This window comes from Budorcas taxicolor, chromosome 11 (assembly GCF_023091745.1).
Source record: "Budorcas taxicolor isolate Tak-1 chromosome 11, Takin1.1, whole genome shotgun sequence".
NCBI classification, from domain to species: Eukaryota; Metazoa; Chordata; class Mammalia; order Artiodactyla; family Bovidae; genus Budorcas; species Budorcas taxicolor.
Genome location: NC_068920.1, coordinates 107,701,481 through 107,725,766, shown reverse-complemented (window position 1 = coordinate 107,725,766; position 24,286 = coordinate 107,701,481). Strand labels below are relative to the sequence as shown.

The 24,286-nt window shown below is 41.2% G+C and overlaps 1 protein-coding gene across 2 annotated transcripts in view; it reads right to left on the bottom strand.

The window, feature by feature from the left end:
• LOC128055258 (E3 ubiquitin-protein ligase RNF103) overlaps nt 1-12,766 on the bottom strand; it is an 88,977-nt gene extending 76,211 nt beyond the window's left edge. For both annotated transcript variants that reach the window (XM_052647707.1, XM_052647706.1), the window contains exons 1-2: nt 12,104-12,766; nt 9,634-9,773 (exon numbers count right to left, since the gene is read on the bottom strand). In XM_052647707.1, coding sequence (XP_052503667.1) covers nt 9,634-9,773; nt 12,104-12,329 — 366 coding nt within the window. In that variant the 5' untranslated portion in view covers nt 12,330-12,766. The remainder of the gene's footprint in view (nt 1-9,633; nt 9,774-12,103) is intronic.
• Nucleotides 12,767-24,286: the final 11,520 nt, after the last annotated feature.

The window sequence follows — 24,286 nt, the reverse complement described above, 5'->3', positions numbered from 1 at the left end:
CTAAAATGGCGTCAAACCAACCATTTACATCTATTTACTTTTTCTGAAAAACATATTCTATCCCTAGGTCTTATTAAGTGGATAATCATATTATCACTGCACTTCTTGTAAGAAAAAGCAACTGTTCTACTGGAAAAGATCTCAAACATTGTGGGAATTCTCATACTCTGTGGCAGTTATACATAAAGGGGTCAAAACCAAATTAAAAAGTGAGCCATATTCTCCTCCATGTAGCCTATTCTCTAGAATTAACTTGTGAAGAAAATGGACCTTGGAGTCATTTCTCTGCTCTGAAAAATTTAAATAACCCAAATGAGCTTACTAAAAATGACCATGTGTGGGTTCAACAAGTTCAAATTTCACTTTTTTTCTAAAGTATAATTATGGAGCCAAGAGCCAAACACATGTTTTCTATTAAACTATGCTTGACTAAATGCAGATAACACTACCCTTATGGCAGAAAGTGAAGAACTAAAGAGCCTCTTGATGAAAGTGAAAGAGGAGAGTGAAAAAGTAGGCTTAAAGCTCAACATTCAGAAAACTAAGATCATGGCATCTGGTCCCATCACTTCATGGCAAATAGATGGGGAAACAGTGGAAACAGTGGCCAACTTTATTTTTCTGGGCTCCAAAATCACTGCAGATGGTGACAGCAGCCATGAAATTAAAAGACGCTTACTCCTTGGAAGGAAAACTATGATCAACCTGGATAGCATATTAAAAAGCAGAGATGTTACTTTGTCAACAAAGGTCTGTCTAGTCAAAGCTATGGTTTTTCCAGTGGTCATGTATGGATGCGAGTTGGACTATAAAGAAGGCTGAGCACTGAAGAATTGATGCTTTTGAACTGTGGTGTTGGAGAAGACTCTTGAAGAGTCCCTTGGACTGCAAGGAGATCCAAACCAGTCCATCCTAAAGGAGATCATTCCTAGGTGTTCACTCGAAGGACTGATGTTGAAGCTGACACTCCAATACTTTGGCCACCTGATGCAAAGAGCTGACTCATTTGAAAAGGATGCTTGGGGCTGGTGCACTGGGATGACCCAGAGGGATGGTACGGGGAGGGAGGTGGGAGGGGGGTTCAGGATGGGGAACACGTGTACACCTGTGGTGGATTCATGTTGATGTATGGCAAAACCATACAATTTTGTAAAGTAATTAGCCTCCAATTAAAATAAATAATTTTTTTTAAGTGAAAAAAAAAAGAGGAAAGACCCTGATGCTGGGAAAGATTGACGGCAGGAGGAGAAGGCGACAACAGAGGATGAAATGGTTGGATGGCATCACCAACTCAATGGACATGGGTTTGGGTGGACTCCGGGAGTTGTTGATGGACAGGGAGGCCTGGCATGCTGCTGTTCATGAGGTCACAAAGAGTTGGACATGACTGAGTGACTGAACTGAACTGACTGAATCAATACTACTACTACTTCTATGAGATTTTTCTTAACAATCACAAAGATTCTAACATATAAAAAAAATTACCATTAATAAATTCTACAGTCTTGAACTTCTAACTTCAAATTTGCAAATAGCTTTCAGACACAATTAGGATTGGAAGAAGAAAAAGATTTTTTTAAAAAAGAAAACTATAGGTTAACCTTCAAAATATGTAATGACTTCTTTCTCAGCCTTTCTAACTCTTAATACCTTTTCCCTTTATTCTCTATCTTCCTACTTTAAGAGAATTTCAATACAGATATCAGAAAAACAAAAATTATATATTAAAAACAAAAATTAAAACCAGAAATAACTAAATGAGAACTTAAAGGAAAGCCAAAAATGTCCTATGTCGTCATGAATCCATATGTTTGATGTATTTTAAGCCCTGGGTATATAGGCCAAGTTACTTTTCATGAATGTTACAGTACTGATACTATTTAATTCAACATTATAGGACAATACTCTGGGGGCCACTAAGCTATCTAGAAGGGCGGGCCATTTCCATGTTCACAAAGCCTCCAGGAAGTGAAATCCCAGGAGAGTGAGTGCATGCAATGAGTGCCTGGGTGAGGCAAGAGACTGTGCAAATGCCTCATCCCTGGGCTCTCCGCTGGGAGTCTAACAAATTTCAAGGGCACCAGGAGAAGAGAACCTGCATGATGGTGAAGAGTGACTTAAAGTTCACTTTAGGACTTCTCTGGTGGCTAAGTGGTTAAGAATCTGCCTGCCAATGCAAGGGACAGGGGTTTGATCCCTGGTCTGGGAAGATTCCACATGCTGAGGAACAACTAAACCCAGTGTACTACAACTGAAGCCCTAGAGCCCATGCTTCACGAGAGAAGTTTGCACACCACAAAACTGGCCTAGCCCCTGCTCCCTGCAACTAGAGAAAGCCCACTCACAGAAACCAAGACCCAGTGCAGCCAAAAATAAATAAATAATAAAAAAGGTCACGTTATGTGCCAACACATTACTGTCCAATAACCCTTGCCATGTATCACTGATACTATCATTCTCATACCCACAGAGACATACATAGGTATGTAACATTTTGTAATGTAACTTTGATGCTTAATAAATACATACACAAATACACAACTTAAGGCAAGGAACTAATGGCTCTGATAGTACTCTTCAGTGAAAATAAAAGGTCTCATGGAGGGAGACATGTATTATCAAAATGCTCAGAAGGTGGAGGTAGCCAGGAGGGCCATTTGAGGACCATGGTCTTAGTAGGTAAAAGTGCTTTCTAAGGAGGTTCACACAGGTACACTACCCAGTAAGTTCCTAGCCTCCACAGTTTTCTATTGTCTAAAAGTACTTTATAAATTTTATCTGAAGAATAAGGGAGATCCAAGAAGACAGGTTTTTTCTCTTCTCTTCACTTCTTTTCCTACCACTGAAGAGTTAAAATGGTAGCTCTTTTATCTATTAAGTAATCAAAGAAATCTTGACTTCTTTTTCAGATTACTCAGGTTTAAAAAAAAAACTCTGTAAAATCATATTGCCACAGTCCCTGTGTTGTTTTTAGTAACTTCCCTTTCACTCTTATTTCCTGAGCAAAGCTGCAAATAACCCAAACACTTCAGGTCTGTATTTACAATGACACTATATCACGGGGTTAATCAATTTAGGTCACTATAACTGATATAAGCAGCCCTGGTTATAGCACAGGCAACAAAAGAGTGTGAAGAGAAATGGGAACATCCCTGAAGCAGGTACGGGGCAGTGTTTAACCCCCAGAGCCTTATTTATGCAAGCTATTCTAATATCTGCTTTTAAGAGTTTAATAATTCCTGACTAACAGAACCACATAAAAATGAAAAATCCCTTAGGTGTTGCAAAAAAAAAAAATTTTATTTGACTCTATAGGTATAGTCAAAATTACAGTTTTTCCAGTAGTCATGTATGGATGTGACAGTTGGACCATAAAGAAAACTGAGCGCCACAGAATTGATGCTTTTGAACTGTGGTGCCAGAGAAGACTCTTGAGAGTCCCTTGGACTGCAAGGAGATCAAACCACTCCATCCTAAAGGGAATCAGTCCTGAATATTCAATGGAGGGACTGATGCTGAAGCTGAAGCTCCAATACTCTGGTCACCTGATGCGAAGAGCCGACTCATTAGAAAAGACCCTGATCTGGAAAAGATTGAGGGCAGGAAGAGAAGAGGGCAACACGTGATGAGATAGTTGGATGGCATCACTGACTCAATGGACATGAGTTTGGGTAGACTCTGGGAGTTGGTGATGTACAGGGTGGCCTGGCATGTTGCAGTTCATGGGGTCGCAAAGAGTTGGACATGACTGAGCAACTGAACTCATCATTTTACTTCAGATTATATAGGTTATCTAAAGGCTCCAAGCTGACTTCTGTTAGAATGAAAATCCCTTCCCCAGCAACATGTCACCTGGGATGTTTTCTGACAAACATTAGCATAACTAGTACCTGGTTATGCTATTGCACATCAATGTTCTTGAGTCCAGTTACACATGAAAACTTCCAATTTAGTGTATTTAAAAACACATTTTTTTCCAGGAGAAAAACTACTAAATTTTTCCTAGTACTAATTTTCCTAGATTCCACTTCATTGTCTAATAGTTCTTTAGGATCTCTCAGATGGAAGCACCATTACAGACCACCTAATTTATTAGCTGGGAAAGATGATCTATGCTAACATTTTTGATTGGCCCACACATTTTAGTAAATCAAACAGTAAGCTGTTTTATGGCACAGACTGTAGGTTACTCATCTTCTTTGCCCTCCTCACAAGGTTCAGCTGGCACACATTATATTTCAATAAATATTTGTTAGATGGTTGGATGAATGGATGAAACCAGTGGTTGGCTGGTAAATGTCTAACTATGAGCTCTCTAGAAGAAAATGGAAGTCCTGATTTCTATCATTTACAGACTTCCTCCCACACAGCTGATTTCAAGTTACTAAAGTGATATTTCTAAGTGTAGAGTTGGGAAGAGATGTTAACAATTGCCTTTCATGACACTGGGTTCAGCACACACTGAAAGGAACTCAGTTGGACAGTGTGAAACACTAAATTCCCATATTTTCTGATGTCAACCTTGTACAGTTCAGTTAAGCTTCCCAAGAGAAACCGGGTCTCGGGTTATTGCTGGGTACCTTCCACATGTATTACATTTGTATAAGAAAAAACCTACACATTTTTGCCTATTTTTCAGAGGTGGGTTTTATTACTAATCAGAACATTTGTTATATACCTTTTATTACTGTCAATTCTTATACAACATAGAGGCTAAATTAAATAACTCTCTATAAAAGGAGTGTGGAACTATGGTATTTTCTGCACCTCTCAATATTGCATTATAACAAAGAGTTTTCTACTTTAAACAAATCATAGATAATCTAAATATATATATATGCGAATTGTATAAGATCATTAAGTGAAGATGATTAACTGATAAAACCAAAACTCAATAGCATTTAATTCTTTGGTAGCCTCACTAGCTTTCACTATGAGTAAACACAAATAAAGGCTCTTCACTAATACAAAATAAAGGAAGACTTACCAAGTATTTCACCTTTACATTGTGTAACAAGAGCAATAAGTAAGTTAGAATTTCCTTGAACAAAACTACTATCTAGGAGTAAAAAAATAAAGTTTTAAAACAGCTAGTAACTCTTCAGCCAATCAGGAACTGTATTAACATAGTAACTTCAATAAATATTGACCTCAAGCTTTACTTTAAAGCATATGCTTTTCATTGCTGCCTCAACTCTGGTGATGTTAAATTCCTTATGATGTGGCAGAGCCAGTAGAGAGCAGATAGCACAGTCCATCTTTGAACTTCTTTGAACAAAAGTCAAAATACAGAAATAGAAATGTTAAGAACAGGATAAATCCATAAAACCCATAATGTATGCTAACTTCTTAATTTCAGAAGCCTATGTACTATTCCATCTGCCTCGCTGAGCAAGAATCTTTTGAAAGAAAAGAAACTTCTACTTGTGATGCTAAAAAGATTGGTTGGCAGTAGCATCAAAGAATCTACACAACTGGAAATAAATAACTAATTAAAGATATAAGGTTAGGTTAGGAACAGAGCAGGAAAACTTAGAAAGAGCTGACTGAAAAAAGATGACTTGGTTCTTTCATAGATTACATAGTCTATTATTGGTAAATATGCCCCATATGTACTGCTGCCTTAGAAACTAAAATTAGTTCTTTCTACCTCATATTACAGAGAATATAGAACTATGGAAAATTTCACATGAAAAGAAATATAGGGACTTCCCTGATGGTCCAGTGGCTAAGACTCTGCGTTCCCAGTGCAGGTGGCAAAGGTTTGATCCCACATGCAGCAACTAAGAGTTTGCATGCCACAACTAAAGATCCTGCATGCTGTAAAATAAATATTTTTTTAAAAAGAAGCATGCTAATATTCTTATTCATGAGCACTGCTGCTGCTGCTGCTATGTCGTTTTAGTCGTGTCCGACTACGTGCAACCCCATAGACGGCAGCCCACCAGGCTCCCCCGTCCCTGGGATTCTCCAGGCAAGAACACTGGAGTGGGTTACCATTTCCTTCTCCAGTGCATGAAAGGGAAAAGTGAAAGTGAAGTCGCTCAGTCATGTCCAACTCTCAGCGATCCCACGGACTGTAGCCCACCAGGCTCCTCCGTCCATGGATTTTCCAGGCAAGAGTACTGGAGTGGGGTGCCACTGCCTTCTCTGTCATGAGCGCTAATACATCTTAAAACAATTAACAGAAAGATATGAAGATTGTCAACAAGTATGATTCAGAAAATAAACTCATGAGTTACTGAGAAGACAGAAATCGTAGTGTGTACTTAGTCGCTCAACTATGTTCGACTCTTTGTGACTCCATGGACTATAGCCCACCAGGCTCCTCTGTCCACGGGATTTTCCAGGCAAGAATACTGGAGTGGGCTGCTATTTCCTTCCTCATAATGGATATAGAATGAGTTAATCAAATTACAGAAACTAATTTTTTCTTTTGTAGTGTCATTTCACATGCAGTGTCACCTAAAAAGCTAATCAGTCAATCTAGATTATCAATCCATTCCAGAAAAAGAATGAACTAAGTAATGGAATAGCTAAGTCATACACCCATTTATGTTGGGCTTCCCCAGTGGCTCAGCAATAAAGAATCTGCCTGTAATGCAGGAGATGTAGGTTTGATGCCTAGGTCAGGAAGATCCCCTGGAGAAGCAAATGGCAACCCACTCCAGTATTCTATCCACTATTATATCACAGTGGAGATAGTGAAGGACAGGGATTCATGGGATCACAAAGAGATGGACATGACTTAGCAACCAGTATTCTTGCCTGGGAAATCCCACAGACAAAGGAGCCTGGAGGACTACATACAGTCCATGAGGTCGCAGAGCTAGATGTAATGTGGCAACTAAACAGCAACAATATCCATTTATTAAAGTGACTTTCCCTCCTTAATCAGTATACCGAGACATCCCTTCAATAACAAATGAAATATAAAGTGCTAATTATCAATTATTTGCTACCTAATTACATTTTTCTTCAATAAACACAGAAGGAGAGTATAATTCATCTGAGTAAGAAAATGATATTAGAAACCTGGGAGGAAAAATAAAAAGAATTTTGATATGCTTAAATATTTCTTACACAAGCTACCTAAAATAAATGCACTATGAAGAACACTGAATTGGTTGGGTTCTATACCCACTCACAGATTAAAACAGTAACAGAAGCAATGACAGAGCAAACTGAAATGAGTGGATTTCTTTCAAAACAAACAGAAAACATTGATAATTCAAATAGTTAAAAACTGAAACCCTGAATGCTGTCCTTCACAAAAGATCCAAGAAATATAACCTGAACTGAAAGAATGACAAGCAATTGAGAGAATATTTCTCTTCTGTTTTGAGAAGGTATTTTCAATTAAAAACAACAACAACACAGCTTTCTTTTAAGAGTCAAAGTGTCTGTGCCAATTCGCTTAGCTGGTGCGTCCAGTGCTGAGGACATTGTAACTGAGGTTTCTATCTCAGTCTTCTCAGTTGTCCTGCCAGAGACTGTTCTTTCAACCCAAGCAGCCATTTGACAGATGCAAGCCACTGGCCCAGGGGAACACAAGCCAGACAGTGGTGATCAGTGCAAATCTTGAAGGTCACTGGAAAAACAGTGTGCTACTGCACCATTAACTGTTAACACTTATGAAGTTTAAAAAAACATTCGCAGGGAAAAATAACTCAGTGATAAGAACTTATAACATTAACATTCACTACCATTCATTACTTGTTCTTCACTTCATGCAAATGTCACCTTATTAAAGAATTCTTTGCCACTCTCTTGTCTCCTTACTCTGCTTATTTGTCTTAGCACTTACCATTAACTGGTATTACATTAAATATTTATTTAGTGCCTCCCTCTCCCAACTGGAATGTGAGTTGCCTCAGAGAGCAAGGAGTTAGGCTGGTGTATGTTCTCGGGTATCTCTGGCCTTGTGTACAATTAACTGATGAATAAATTGGATGAATTTTGTAATGTATTAAGGGAGTTTAATCCATGCTTATCTTTAATACAGTATCAAAAAATAACAGATCATTTAGAAGCTAAGACTGTATTGTGAATTAGTGAAGCAGAACGTGTTTGTTGTTTATAGGCAACACTGTACACCAAAAGAATTTCCAGACTTTTGCCATGGGTTTTCCAGTTTTGGAAGGTGTTCAGCCTCTTCATCACTCATCTCTATGGACTGTTCAGTGACAAACATGGCACATAGGGCAGTGGGACTGGCTGTTCAGTTCAATCTCAGCAACACAATTGAAATTACCAAAACCAAACCCACAAATCTTTCTCAATCAGACTATCAGAACTAAATATGTGGGAAAAGAAACAGAATAACTATTTATAAATTAAGGCTTTAAAGATGCTACAGTTTATTTTTTCAATACCAATAATATAACACAGAAATAGACTAGAATTTGATGGATAACGTATAGATAGTACCCATATGCTCCTCCCAGTTTTTCTGCTTGCTGAATTTTAAAAATGTCAAATTATTAATAGATTAATTGGAGGATAAATGGTCAAATACTATAGGAAGATTGCAAGTAAAGGAAAGGTCATGTGATATCCAATGCAATCACTGAAAGAATTTCCAAACATCAACAGTTAGGCTAAGGGACTACTATTCTATCTTCTTCAGGTGTAAATGTATTTATTTGAGGCCATGTGCAACAGAAAATCTGTCCACAATCAGTGACAGGATTAGACTCGCTGTTAACTCCCAGCTTTTTCTCCCTTATTTTGCAGTCATTGTTCTCAAAAACTTTGCCAACCCTAATGTGAAATGGCAAGAACACTGGACAAGAAATCAGGGGACCTAGGACTTGATCCTGGTTCAATAATTATAATTTTAGCTGAATTAATGTTGCTAACTTATTTAAGATGTTACTTTAAGTGAAGTTACTTTTTAAAAATTTAAATAACTTTAAACTTTCTCTCAGCAATGCTATGAAATTACATGCTCAATATAATACTGATTTTTCTACTTTACATAAAAATACCCAAATGATAATGCGTGTCCACTCATTTACCATGAGTGATACATAAACCACACTTTCAGAAGCATTAAAGATGATCTTTTTTAAGGCCCTTCATAGCTCTAAAATTCTAATTGCTAACTAAAACTCACAGTTTTGACAGCCTAAGAGCCAGGGTCTAAAATTATAATCTCATCAATTTCATGAGCAAAGTAGTAAGCCCCCTACCATTTCCCACAACACTGCTTCTTCTATAGGCACACAGTTGGCTATTACCCTAACAAAAGGACTCCTTTACTTTTACTTTAGGGTTTTTTCTTTAAAAACAAAAATGATTTTGGATCACTGAATAAAAACTGGGAGAAAAAGCACAAATCACTAAATAAAAGGAATACATGTGTTTCTTAATGAAGCTCTGACAACAAAAATGGATTTGCTTCTCCTGATTCTAAACAGTCCAATTTTCTTTCCCCACCACTTCCCTTTTCCCACTCTTTAATTAATGTTTGTTTTCCTCGGTCTGCAAAACCTCTTTAAGCGGACACTGAAGCCTCCCCATGAGAACTGATTATGTCTAAGAAAGATGACACAAGTACACAGAAGGGTCACCAGCTGGTGACCACTATTTTGGTAACAATTATTTCACTTCTATCACTGTTTCTAATACCTGAACCAGCCAGATGCCATCTTTTGTGTCTTCTACAAGCTCATAGAAGTGCATTTCACCACTGAAATTGGTACTAGAAACAGATTCAGATGCTTCTTCTTCTTTGAGTGCAGAATAAAGCTCACCTTCCATCAGGTCACCTGAAGAAAAGAAAAAACATTCATAAGATTTCAAAAATCTCATGTTTCAATAATTAATTCTATTTTATATGATGTCATTGTTCTTGCGTTGCATTCTACAGAAGAGTAGAACATGAATACATCTGTTTAATATTCACACATTCATTAAGTATGTAAGAACCTTCTATGTGTCAGGAAAAATGAACAAAACAGTCTTGGGGTTATCACATAATTCATTAGGAAATTATTGAATTTATATCAGCCCCTAAAGCCATCACAGTATTATTTAACTTGTATCCAGGTATTTTATTTAAATACGGGATTTAAATACACTATTTAAATTTTTAAATAGTATGATTTATATACTTCTGACTTACAAAAATTAGAAAAGGGTTTACAAAATTGACTGTCATCACCTGCATGAAATAGCAACAAGGCTTATGTGACTTGAAGGTCAGATACAAAAGATTATCTATAAGAACAAATTTCATATTCATACACACAGTGCAAATTTATAGCTTGTATCATGAAATAATAAATAAAGAAAAATACTACCATCAAATTAACTTTTGTCAATTGTTCACAAGGCAAAACAAGCACCATATCATGATGATAGCAGCAAAACCATTCACAGCAAATACTTAAACTATAAAGTTAAACTGCTTTATAAATTGTTGGATGTGTTATAAAACGTGGGATCTGAGCCATATTTTTGTGGGCTGTGTGTATTCTTTAAATATTATGTGCACTCTTTGTATGCTCAAAGTTACAAGCATTTTTAGGCCCAAAGGAAGGCAATGCTAAATAAAATCGAAATCAAATCAATCATGAAAAATGACTTGGCTTGGGCAGTTAAGGCACTTTTTATTTCTAAACCTAGAGAGTTTATTTATTAGAGACCTTTTACCTTACTCTATTTCCTCTACACTACACCCCAGCCATGGGAGAAATAAAAGTAATCAAAAACCAGTCAGTAAACGAGAGGTACAGTTTTCTGCAAATAACACACAATTTTATGTTTCTTTAAAGAAAAAATGTATCACTTTTACAAAGAATGTTTACTCTTCTGTCCCAGTAATGATCCTAACTGTAACCAACAAACATGTGGGTGCTAAAGTCCTCTCAAGTTAGTATTCTTGTCTACCACACTGCATGGCTGAATGATACTAAATAAGGGAAAAAACTGTCTTATAAAAGACACACAGCTGACAGATATACCTGAAACAACAAAAAAGTTAACTATCAGTTTCAACTGCTTCCTACAGCAACCCAAAATGCCTTTCTCAAATTACAGTACCCCCCCCTTCCAGGAAGTGTGTCTAAACAAAGATATAGTTTGTCCAGGGGTGAAAAAAAATTACGCATATTTCTCACTTAAATCCTACCCCAAAACTAAGTTATTGCAACTGCATGCGTTAACATGTTAAATGTCTCTTGGCTCAGTTCTATTTCTCAGCCCATTTAAGTTGATACAGCAGTGCTTGTGGTACAGAAGGGAAAAAAGTTTTCATCCAAGATACAATAAAAAAAAATCATTACAGAAATAGAAATAAACTCTTTCAAAACAAACAAGGTAAGCATTCCACACAAAAAAAAAAATCACCTTATTTTCACCAAATTTAAAGTATGAAAAGCTAATATTGCATCATGTACACTTTCTCTAAATTTAGACTCATTATTTCAAATTTAAATCTTAAAAAAAAGTTTTCCCATTTAATTTGGCATCAGATGTTCACTAAACTTACTGTGATTACCATTTCATGATGTATGTAAATCACCATGCTACACACCTTAAACTTGTACAGTGCTGCACGTCAATTATATCTCAATAAAATTGGAAGAAAAAATAAAATAAAATTGAAATCCTAGGCCTAAATGCTTCTTTGATATTAAATACTTCAGGAATGTTTTTCCCTCCGGGTAAGTTGCTATTACTACGGTGACAAATGCTTCGATCCATAGACAACGTTATGGGGGTTCTTCTTTTCTTATAGCCTTATGAATTTCAGCTGACAAATCATGCTTTCCAGTTTGTGACTGGTTGACATTTCCGAATTTGGGGAAAACCACTCCGTAAACAACGCTAAGAAGCGGCACTTGAAACTGTTATTTTAAAATAATCTTAGGAAGACAAGCCAACACCCCTACAAATAATTCCAGGCCCCTTCTGAAAACTGGGGCTTACTCCTTTTTCTTTTTTTGCCTGGGGGGGCGGGGGTAGAAAAACTGGACAAAGAAAATCTAGGCGGCTCTGGAAGTAATCTACTTAACCCTTCGAGGTATCGGCTCATCCTGGGAGACCACCCCTCTCGCCCACGGGTAGAGGGGACCCTCGGGGAGCAGATACTTACCTGACTTTTCCACCAGTTCCCGGACATCCTTCTTCTCGGGCAACCCCGAATACCCCAGCCCCCGACACTCCAGGATGGTCTTCAGCTTCTTGAAGCTCAGCGCCACCGGATCCACCAGCTGGGTGGCAAAGATGCCAGTTTCATACCACACAATGGCCTCAAAAAACCTGGCCAGGACGAAAAGGACCAGAAAATAGAGGAGCAAGAAAAAAAGCTTCAGCCACATCTTCCCCTGCGTCTCCTCTCTTTTCAGAGAGCTCAGAATACGGAGAGGAGGAGGGTAGACTCGCGGGGTGCGTGGGCGAGGGCAGCAGCTCGCCGTGGGGTCCTGGCTGCCGTCACCGCGGGGCCATCCCCGGCGGGAGGCAGGTGGACCGGGGTGGGTGGGGGGTGGTATGTGTCGGGGTGAGGAACAGATGACCAGGGGCAGAGACGCAGGGAGTCGCGCGGGGCCTTGCCGTCAAGAGGCGAGAAAAAAAACGGGGCGGGGGTGTACTAAAAAAACTCCATCAATTAAACCCAGATAGGAGGGCGGCGCGGGAAGAGCCCGAGGGGAAAAACAAGAGGAGGGCCGCTTCCCCGGGCGGGGAGGCACTGATCGAGGTGGCGGGGTCGGCCTTCCAGCACCGTGATCTTAGGGAAGGGGGAGGCCAAAAGAAAAAAAAAAAATCATTCAGGTCCACAAAGGAAGCGGGGGTCGGGCTGCAGGCCGGGGCCGGACGACGGCAGGCCCAGGAGGCGGTTGGGGCCGGCCGGGCCAAGGCCGGGCTCCAGCGACCGCGGTCAGGAGGGCGCGGCGCTCGGCCGGGCCAGGCCCGGGGCCCAGCGCGGGGAGGAGCGGCCGCTGCAGCGTCGCGCCCGGCGCTCAGGCTCCAGGCCCCGCCGGCCGCCCAGGCTCCGCGAGAAGCGCGGCGGACACCGCGACGGCGGCGGCTCCAGGTTCGCTCAGGCAGGCAGGCTGCGCCTTTCAGGCGGGCGGGCACCGCGACGCGGCCCGGCCCGGGAGGGGGCGTCGCAGTCTCTGCAGAAGGAAATGGGGACGCGCGAGACGACGGTCCGGGAGGGGAAAAAAGGCAGAAATAGGCCCCAGACAGCTCCCCGGGACGGCTATCGGGCGGCCTCCCGGTCACGAAGCTCCCGCCCGGCTCGGATGAGCGGCGCGGGTCCCGGCCGCCGTCCCCGACGTCCCTGCCACCTCACGAGGCCGCGACCGTCGCCTCCAGAGTAGAGGATTAGCTGCGGCCGCAGCCGGAGCCGAGACATAACAACTGACGTCGGCTGTGGGGCGGGGGGAAGGGCGGGGCTAAGAGGGAGGGCGGGGAGAGGGCGGGGCCAAGAGGGGAGCGCCCGCGGGCGGCGTTGACGAGGGGCGGGTGTGGGGAAGGAACTGGGCCCCCCAGCCTAGGGGCAAGCAAGCAGAGCCCATCTGCAGACACGGTGCGTGCTCTAGAGCTCTCCCGAAGTTGCCTCTCCAGTATCTTTTTCCTCTCTCCTTTCTTTTGCCTTGCACATGCTTTAGTGATTGATCTTGTCTGAGGGCTGGACTTAGGACTGTGTCGCTTTGTGTATTTTTCGGTGAAAATGGGGCAGTTAATTCAAACTAGTCAGTTCTAAAGGAAATCAACCCCGAATATTCGTTGGAAGTCCTGATGCTGAAGCTCCAAATACTTTGGCTATTTGATGCGAAGAACCTACTCAATAGAAAAGACCCTGGTGCCGGGAAATTTGAGGGCAGGAGAAGGGGACGACGCAGAACGAGATGGTTGGATGTCATCACTGATTCAATGGACTTGACTTTGAGCAAGCTCCCTGAGATAGTGAAGGACAGGGAAGCCTGGTGTGCTGCAGTCCAGGGGGTCGCAAAGAGTCATACACGGAAAGAGGGACCTCTTAAAATAGGTAAAAATCAAAAGGTACGTTTTTGCCGAGTCCTGGTTCACTGGGGAAATCTTGGCACAGTTGATTTGAGGTGGTAGAAGGTGAAACCTGGAAAACAATGATTTGCCATCTTTAGGTGAGGATGTAGTAGCTTGTACCTTTATGTGTTGGAAGAAGTTTGGCCAAAAGGAGAACCAGAATTAGGCCCACCAGTCCCTGTCCATTTCAAGGCCCTTCTCACTCCTTGCCTTTTCAGTCTCAGGAGTGATAAAAAGCCAGGTATTGAAGCACTGAGTTCCCAGGACAAAGGGTTGTTGCCTGTGGATATGTACCAGTGCAAAGTTTCCTCGCTGTTTTCTTTCCTTACCCTCCCTGAGTAAGGCACCGCTAGCAAGAGGAACTTGTATGAAATGAGTAATGTGGTTGAGCACACAGTAGGCGGTTCTGTGTTTAACCCCAAATAGAACCTACTCTTCATGTTAGTCTCTGTGCCAGTCTTGAGGGAGAAGGGGGTTGCATACATATAATCAGTAAGGCTGACTTCTACCAGCCCCCTTATGAGGAAAAAAAAGACCCAGAAATTACTAGGGAAATGTTAGCTATTGTGCAAAGCTATTGAATGTCTTGAACTAGGGGTGAAAGTTGTAGGAAGAATGGGGGTTTGATCCTCAGTCTTGGAGCCAATTAGGAATGGAAGGCAAAGAGTAGTCCATGAGAATGTAGCCTCAGAGTGGTACCCTTTTAAAATAAAGGAAGCAAGGGGATATCAATGTCCAGCTGCTGGAAGAGGATTTAGTAAGGACCGACACAGGGCAGGGAGAAAGAATCAGAGAAGTGTAGAAATGTACAATCAGCTCTTGGCCTCTGCTTCTGTGTCTTAACTAGCCTCAGTGTGGCTTTGTTTCTGGGGCTGGCAGATCAATGTGGGAGACTATATTAGATGTTCTAAAATGCTTGGTTCTGAAATTTCAGAATCCTTGGGCATGTTACAATGATGTTGTTAACTGGATAATATTGCTGTCCAAACCCTGACATATATCTTCACCTCAAATTGTACTCACTGATGGGGAAAGACTGACCAAAAACTCAAATACGATTATAAAATAGGGCTGTGTGTGTGCTAAGTAGCTTCAGTCCTGACTCTTTGCAACTCTATGGACTGTAACCCGCCAGGTTCCTCTGTCCATGGGCTTCTCCAGGCAAAAATACTGGAGTGGGTTGCCATTTCCTCCTCCATGGAATCTTCTCCACCAGGGATCGAACCCGCATCTCTTCTGTCTCCTGTATTGGCAGGTGGGTTCTTAGAGGGGCAGGTGGGGAAAATTGAGCTGAGGACTGGAAAGGAGTTATTAAAGAACATTTTTGACATTTTGTGTTTAACTGCGTCCCATCTCAACAGTTGTGGCCTTGTTCCCTCAGGGTTTAGTTCAGTTCAGTTCAGTAGCTCAGTCGTGTCCAACTGTTTGCAACGCCGTGGACTGCAGCACTCCAGTCATCCTTGTCCCTCACCCACCCCCAGAGCTTACTCAAACTCACGTCCATCCAGCCACTGATGCCATCCAACCATCTCATCCTCTGTCTTCCCCTTCTCCTCCCACCTTCAATCTTTCCCAGCATCAGGATCTTTTCCAAAGAGTCAGTTCTTCAAATCAGGTGCCCAAAGTATTGGAGTTTCAGCATCAGTCCTTCCAATGAGCATTCAGGACTGATTTCCTTTAGGATGGACTGGTTGGATCTCCTTGCAGTCCAAGGGACTCTCAAGAGTCTTCTCCAACACCATAGTTCAAAAGCATCAATTCTTCGGCACTCAAATTTCTTTATAGTCCAACTTTCACATCCATACATGACTACTGGAAAAACCATAGCTTTGACTAGATGGACCTTTGTTGGCAAAGTATGTCTCTGCTTTTTAATATGCTGTCTAGGTTGGTTATAACTTTCCTTCCAAGGAGCAAGTGTCGTTTAATTTCATGGCTGCAGTCACCATCTGCAGTGATTTTGGAGCCCCCCAAAATAAAGTCTGTCACTGTTTCCCCATCTATTTGCCATGAAGTGATGGGACCAGATGCCATGATCTTAGTTTTCTGAATGTTGAGTTTTAAGCCAACTTTTTCACTCTCCTCTTTCACTTTCATCAAAAGGCTTTTTAGTTCTTCGCTTTCAAAAAATGTATTTCTTTATGTGGTCGCACAGGGTCATAGTTGCAGCATGTGGGGTCTTCACAGCGGCAGGTAGAATCTTTAGTTGCAACACGCAAACACTTAGTTGTGGCATGTGGGATCCCAGGAGGATGATTTCAGTGTCCACTCTGCCCAGCTGGGCAGATTAATTAGAATTTCTGTTCAAAGACCAAGATGACAAAAGGATGTTTGGATTATTTATTGTTTTTCCTAATCTGGTTTTTCTAACAGCTAGCCTGCTAGTCTGGGTTCTTGATTTTACATATCAGATTCTGTTCACTCATGGGATAGCTGAAATGCCTTGTCATTTGGTATTGTGGCAAAAGCATGGGAACCAGAATTAGAGGGCTTGGTCCAGGATAGACTAATATCTACTACTGTGTCACCTTGTTAAGAAGTCACAAGATGGCTCTAAACCTCCTTTTTCTCACCTATAAAATGGGATAGGCTGCTTACCCCGTGGAGCCATTTACTGTAAGGATTAAATAAGGTGGTGAATGTAAAATTGCTTTGAAACAGACATACTGCTTGTATTTAATTTAAAATAAAGAATTACTTTTAGAGAAAAGGAAAGTCAGTGTCTCTGGTTGAGCTGGATGAAATGAGATTATTTAATTTAGGGTTCAAAGAGCCTCTTTAAATTTTATTTTTATCAAAGTGTTAGTTGTTCTTTGTGTCCAACTCTTTGCAAACTCACGGACTGTAGCCCACCAGGTTCCTCTGTCCATAGAATTCTCCAGGTTAGAATACTGGAGTGGGTTGCCATTTCCTTCTCCAGGGGATCTTCCCCACCCAGGGATTGAACCCGGGTCTCCTGAATTGCAGGCAGATTCTTTACCATCTGAGCTACCAAGGAATCTCTTAAAAAAAAAAGAAAAGAAAAGAAAAGTCAAAGCATTATCCATATCAAAGAACACTTCAAGACTTCAAAATTGGGACAGTTTAGAGAGTGAAACGGGCAATGGTAACAAAATTATGCCAAACAATCAAGGACAAACCGGGACGTCCCCAGGCAAATCCAGATACTCGGCTTGTTCCTTCTCACTCTGATTCCCGTTCCTCAGAAGTAACAGCTTTCAATTCTATTAAGCATTTTTCTCATGTTTACTGTTCTATTTCCAAATAATAAGCTTCTGTTGCTTTTCTTGATTTTTCCATTTTTATACATTATCTATTGATTTTTTACCATGGAAGATGAAGAATGATCTCTTTTATACCCTCCATTCACACACCATTTCCTGCCCCTCATTCCCAATGTGATTATATTATATATTCATTTTTATATTAATGCATCCATATAAATCTGTTCATGACTGAACCACATCATTTATATTTCCCTTCTGGTGCAATTGCTCATTTTCCCTGCAGTTAATAATTAACTCAAATTTTGGTTTGTTCTATTTTCTAGGGCCCTGTCCACTTATTCATTCCCAAACGCTCTGTATGAACTATCAAACCACTCAAATGTCTGATTTATCAATACCATGTTTTATTTGAAGTAAACCTTTTGTCCTTGGTCTTCCTGCTCTTGGTAGACTGGTTACCCTCCTGACCAACTGTATAGCTGTCATCCCAGGGCTACCCTTCACTTCTCTGCTATGTTAGACTCTGTTTATTTTTTGATCCCACGATTACACTTTGTTTTTTCACTTCCTTGTTTGCATGGAACACAACAGCTACAGTGATTTAGTAAGAAAGTGAACTTTGGATCCCTTCAGTTCAATTCAGTTCAGTCGCTCAGTCGTGTCCGACTCTTTGCGACCCCATGAATCGCAGCATGCCAGGCCTCCCTGTCCATCACCATCTCCCGGAGTTCACTCAGACTCACGTCCATCAAGTCGGTGATGCCATCCAGCCATCTCATCCTCTGTCATCCCCTTCTCCTCCTGCCCCGAATCCCTCCCAGCATCAGAGACTTTTCCAATGAGTCAACTCTTCACATGAGATGTCCAAAGTACTGGAGTTTCAGCTTTAGCACCATTCCTTCCAAAGGACACCCAGGGCTGATCGCCTTCAGAATGGACTGGTTGGATCTCCTTGCAGTCCAAGGGACTCTCAAGAGTCTTCTCCAACACCACAGTTCAAAAGCATCAGTTCTTCAGTACTCAGCTTTCTTCACAGTCCAACTCTCACATCCATACATGACCACAGGAAAAACCATAGCCTTGACTAGACGGACCTTAGTCGGCAAAGTAATGTCTCTGCTTTTCAATATACTATCTAGGTTGGTCATAACTTTTCTTCCAAGGAGTAAGTGTCTTTTAATTTCATGGCTGCAGTCACCATCTGCAGTGATTTTGGAGCCCAAAAAATAAAGTCTGACACTGCTTCCACTGTTTCCCCATCTACTTCCCATGAAGTGATGGGACTAGATGCCATGATCTTAGTTTTCTGAATGTTGAGCTTTAAGCCAACTTTTTCACTCTCCTCTTTCACTTTCATCAAGAGGCTTTTTAGTTCCTCTTCACTTTCTGCCATAATGGTGGTGTCACCTTGGAGCCCTTACACACCTAAAAATTCCTTTATTCTATTCTTATTCTTTTTTTCAAAAACAAAGACTTGGAAGACAAAAATCTCCTTAATACCCTTCACCAATTCACCGATTGCTAACATTTTTGCTATAGTTGTTTTATCATGTCTTTTCTCTATCTTGAGTAAAAGCATATTGTTTTTTTAGGGCTTTCCAGGTGGCTCAGTGGTAAAGAATCCACGTGCCAGTGCTGGAGATGCAGAAGTGGGTTCAATCCCTGAGTTGGGGAGATTCCCTACAAGAGGAAATTGCAACCCACTCCAGTATTCTTGCCTGGGAAATACCGTGGACAGAGGAGCCTGGTGGGCTACAGTCCAGAGGGTCACAAAGAGTCAGACACAACTGAGCATGTACACATACTATTTTTTTTCTTAAACCACTTAATAGCTTCAGTTACTCTTCCTATTTGAATGTATAGCCAAGTATATATAGACTTCTAAATTGGAAATCATTTCCCCTCAGAATTTTGGAGGCATTGATTCATTATCTTCTGGCTCCTGTTATGATTTGACTGTTTTCCCTGTAAGTTCTTAGACTACCTAATTACTGTTTTGCTCTGTAAGAAAATCTTTTCTGGGTGCCTTCTCCAGAAACATGTCCTGCTGTTTGTGAGAACTGCCCATCCAGTCCTTTGGCTATAGAAATGACCTTGTTGATCACAGCATTGGTATCGTGCTGTGCTTTCCAGTGCACTAGGCCATTATCTGGGTTTATCTGGTGGCTCAGTAATAAAGAATCCACCTGCCAATGAAGGAGACACGGGTTTGATCCTAAGTCGGGAAGATTCTCTGGAGAAGGAAATGGCAACCCACTTAATTATTCTTGCCTGGGAAATCCCATGGACAGAGGAGCCTGGCAGGCTACAAAGTGGAGCCTGGGGTCGCAAAGAGTCAGACAGGACTTAGTGACAGAACACACACAGTCCATTATCTGCAAGAATAGGCAATGTGGCATTGGGAGACCTATTTGGCACATAAGCTGGAATCTTCAAAAGGAGGAACCTCTTTTTCGGGAGAGACATAGCTGCAAAATGTGGCTTTCAACAGAGCTGAGAGGTAGGCATCCTGTAAGGCAGCTCTCTGCACATTGCTGTCCATTTAATACACAGCCCTTCTCCCCTGGCCAGTCAGCCGGCCAGAAGTCACCGGTCCTCACATCTTCCAATACCAGGAAAAGCAAGCAGGAGGACCCTGTACAAACACTTTGAAGACAAAGGTAAATAAGGGAAGTAAGCAAACAATAAGTGACCTTTCCTCCTTCCCTCCCCTGATCACCTGAAGCTACAATGACACATAGTCTGACCATAGACAGCTGGCATTGCTACAGAGTTTTCCCATCCAGGACAAAATGAAAATGCAAGCCCCTTGTTCAAAAAAGCAGGAAAAAAGTGCCATTGGAGTGCTACTATATAAAGCTTTTCCTTCCTTTCTGTTCTCTGGACCTGTTAGGATGTTTTTAAATTTGTGATTGAATGTATGTAACTCTGTCTTGGGCAGAGGACATGAGTGTATGCTAACTTGCTTCAGTTGTGTCTGACTCTTTGTCGGACCCCATAGACTGTAGCCCGCCAGGCTCCTCTGTCCATGGGATTTCCCAGGCAAGAATACTGGAGTGGGTTGCCATGCCCTCCTCTAGGAGATCTTCCTGACTCAGGGATTGAACCCCGCATATCTCCTGCACTGCAGGCACATTCATTACCACTGAACCACCTGGGAAGCAGAATATGGAAGTGCCCCAGTGGGGAAGGGCAGTCGTAGAGAGCATGAGGTTGGGCAGGGGCCCTGCATACCAGGTGATGGCGGGCCAGATGCCAGGAAATGGGGAGCTGACAGCAGGCAAACCTCATGTGAACAAAAGGCTCCAAGGCCTTGACACATGCTCCAGTGTTAATCAGATCTCACTTATAAAACACAAATCCAAAGAAAAAATTATTTAGAATTTCAAGACGGCAACAATTAAGCTCCAAGCACCCACAGAGTCCCTCTGAACCTGGGGTCTCGAGCCTCTGCTTTGTCACATACCCATGAAGCCAGTGTGTGGGATGGACTTATTGAAATCAGTGAAGGTCCAGAAAATCCTTTATTTTTTATCACATTTGTGGTATGTCATAAACTGCTGTAGATGGTTTTATTTTTTTTACATAACCCTTCCTGGATGCCGTCTGCAAGGCTTAGCTCCTACCCTTTTCAGCCATTCTCTGGCATATTACAGCCCCTCTCAAAGCTTTATCTGTAAAACAGAAATAAAACAATGATCTTGTAAGATTGTTGTGAGGACTTAATGAAGCTGATAAGGCACTAAGCTTAGTTACTGGCTCATGTTCTTAACAAGTGGGCATTAACATACATATGTGTATTTGCCCACATACGTGATACACATACAGCATTGCATGACACACAGGGATGGTACCAGAGTACATGGCAAGTGTGAAAAGGCGTTAGTCACTCAGTTGTGTTTGACTCTTCGCGACCTCAAGGACTGTAGCTCACCAGGCTCCACTGTCCATGGAATTCTCCAGGTAAGAATACTGGAGAAAGTATCCATTCCCTTCTCCAGGGGATCTTCCTGATCCAAGGATTGAACCCAGTCTCCTGTATTGCAAACTGATTCTTGACCATCTGAGCCACGAGGGATACATAGAAGGTACTTAATAAATCTGTTTTTTTGGACAAAGAACATAGATACTAGGAAATTTTTAAAATGTCAGTGTGGCGAATGAATGCTATTAAGTGCAGTGCAAGGCAAATATGACTTGATTATTTAAAAAAGAAAGTATAAAAGTGCTTATAAAAAGTTCAAACCTGCTTTGATGGGATAATTTAAAAACTAATGATAGCTGAATTAAGGACATAAAGAAAATGAATGAAGTCCTGAAAACCTTGATAAATTTGATTTCAGAATGAAAATACGAAAAATTTAAAAAGTTGGTGCTGGTGAGCATGAAGAGGAAGATAAGAGAGAACCTTAGTATAGCAGTATTGTTTTCAGTTAAAAGTGAGTATTTTGTTATAAAAGTATGCATTTTTATTATAGAAAACATAGGAAATAAGTACGATCAAAAGGAAAATCTGAAATATGCACAATCCCATTATTCTCACACAATGAACAAATTTGTATCAACTGATAATCCTACTGTAAGCTCATGTGTCACGAACCTCAGTCCATAGTTCATCAGGCATTCTATCTATTAGACCTAGGCCCTTAAATCTATTTCTCACTTCCACTGTATAATCATAAGGGATTTGATTTAGGTCGTACCTGAATGTTCTAGTGGTTTTCCCTACTTTCTTCAATTTCAGTCTGAATTTGGTAATAAGGAGTTCATGATCTGAGCCACAGTCAGCTCCTGGTCTTGTTTTTGTTGACTGTATAGAGATTCTCCATCTTTGGCTGCATAGAATATAATTAATCTGATTTCGGTGTTGACCATCTGGTGATGTCCATGTGTAGAGTCTTCTCTTGTGTTGTTGGAAAAGGGTGTTTGCTATAACCAGTGCATTTTCTTGGCAAAACTCTATTAGTCTTTGCCCTGCTTCATTCTGCATTCCAAGGCCAAATTTGCCTGTTACTCCAGGTGTTTCTTGACTTCCTACTTTTGCATTCCCTTATAATGAAAAGGACATCTTTTTCAGGTGTTAGTTCTAAAAGGTCTTGTAGGTCTTCATAGAACCGCTGAACTTCAGCTTCTTCAGCGTTACTGGTTGGGGCATAGACTTGGATTACTATGATATTGAATGTACTGATAATCCTACTGTAAGCACAAGATAATTACGATGGTGTGATCACTCACCTAGAGCCAGACATCCTGGAATGTGAAGTCAAGTGGGCCTTAGAAAGCATCACTACGAACAAAGCTAGTGGAGGTGATGGAATTCCAGTTGAGCTCTTTCAAATCCTGAAAGATGATGCTGTGAAAGTGCTGCACTCAATATACCAACAAATTTGGAAAACTCAGCTTTGGCCATAGGACTGGAAAAGGTCAGTTTTCATTCCAATCCCAAAGAAAGGCAGTGCCAAAGAATGCTCAAACTACTGCACAGTTGCACTCATCTCACATGCTAGTAAAGTAATGCTCAAAATTCTCCAAGCCAGGCTTCAGCAATACATGAACCGTGAACTTCCAGATGTTCAAGCTGGTTTTAGAAAAGGCAGAGGAACCAGAGATCAAATTGCCAACATCCGCTGGATCATAGAAAAAGCAAGAGAGTTCCAGAAAAACATCTATTTCTGGTTTATTGACTATGCCAAAGCCTTTGACTGTGTGGATCACAATAAACTGTGGAAAATTCTTCAAGAGATGGGAATACCAGACCACCTGACCTGCCTCTTGAGAAACCTATATGCAGGTCAGGAAGCAACAGTTAGAACTGGACATGGAACAACAGACTGCTTCCAAATAGGAAAAGGAGTACGTCAAGGCTGTATATTGTCACCCTGCTTATTTAACTTCTATGCAGAGTACATCATGAGAAACGCTGGACTGGAAGAAGCACAAGCTGGAATCCAGATTGCTAGGAGAAATATCAATAACCTCAGATATGCAGATAACACCACCCTTATGGCAGAAAGTGAAGAGGAACTAGAAAGCTTCTTGATGAAAGTGAAAGTGGAGAGTGAAAAAGTTGGCTTCAAGCTCAACATTCAGAAAACTAAGATCATGGCATCTGGTCCCATCACTTCATGGGAAATAGATGGGGAAACAGTGTCAGACTTTATTTTTTTGGGCTCCAAAATCACTGCAGATGGTGACTGCAGCCATGAAATTAAAAGACGCTTACTCCTTGGAAGAAAAGTTATGACCAACCTAGAAAGCATATTGAAAAGCAGAGACATCACTTTGCCAACAAAGGTCCGTCTAGTCAAGGCTATGGTTTTTCCAGTGGTCATGTATAGATGCGAGAGTTGGACTGTGAAGAAAGCTGAGCGCTGAAGAATTGATGCTTTTGAACCATGGTGTTGGAGAAGACTCTTGAGAGTCCCTTGGACTGCAAGGAGATCCAACCAGTCCATTCTGAAGGAGATCAGCCCTGGGATTTCTTTGGAAGGAATGATGCTAAAGCTGAAACTCCAGTACTTTGGCCACCTCATGAGAAGAGTTGACTCATTGGAAAAGACTCTGATGCTGGGAGGGATTTGGGGCAGGAGGAGAAGGGGATGACAGAGGATGAGATGGCTGGATAGCATCACTGACCCGATGGACGTGAGTCTGAGTGGTCGCAAAGAGTCGGACAACTGAGCAACTGAACTGAACTGAACTGAAGCACGTGTTTGATTTCCTTGATTAACATTTTCATTTTTAAAAGTATTTGCCAATTTTACATCTGAAATGACATCTCATTGCTGTTTTGATTTAAATTATGTATTTGAATAATAAATTACTTCTTTCCTCACCTTGTGAGTTTATTGTTCATGTATATTTTTACTTTGAATTGCCTGTGTCCTTAGACCATTTTAACTAAGATGTTTTTGTTTTAAACAATTAGAAATATTTAAAAATGCATTTTTAAAATACAGAAAATAATACAGCAGACACAGCACGTCTCTGTGTTTTTCAGAAAGACATCCTGCTGGGCTTGAGGTCGGGTCTGTATTAAT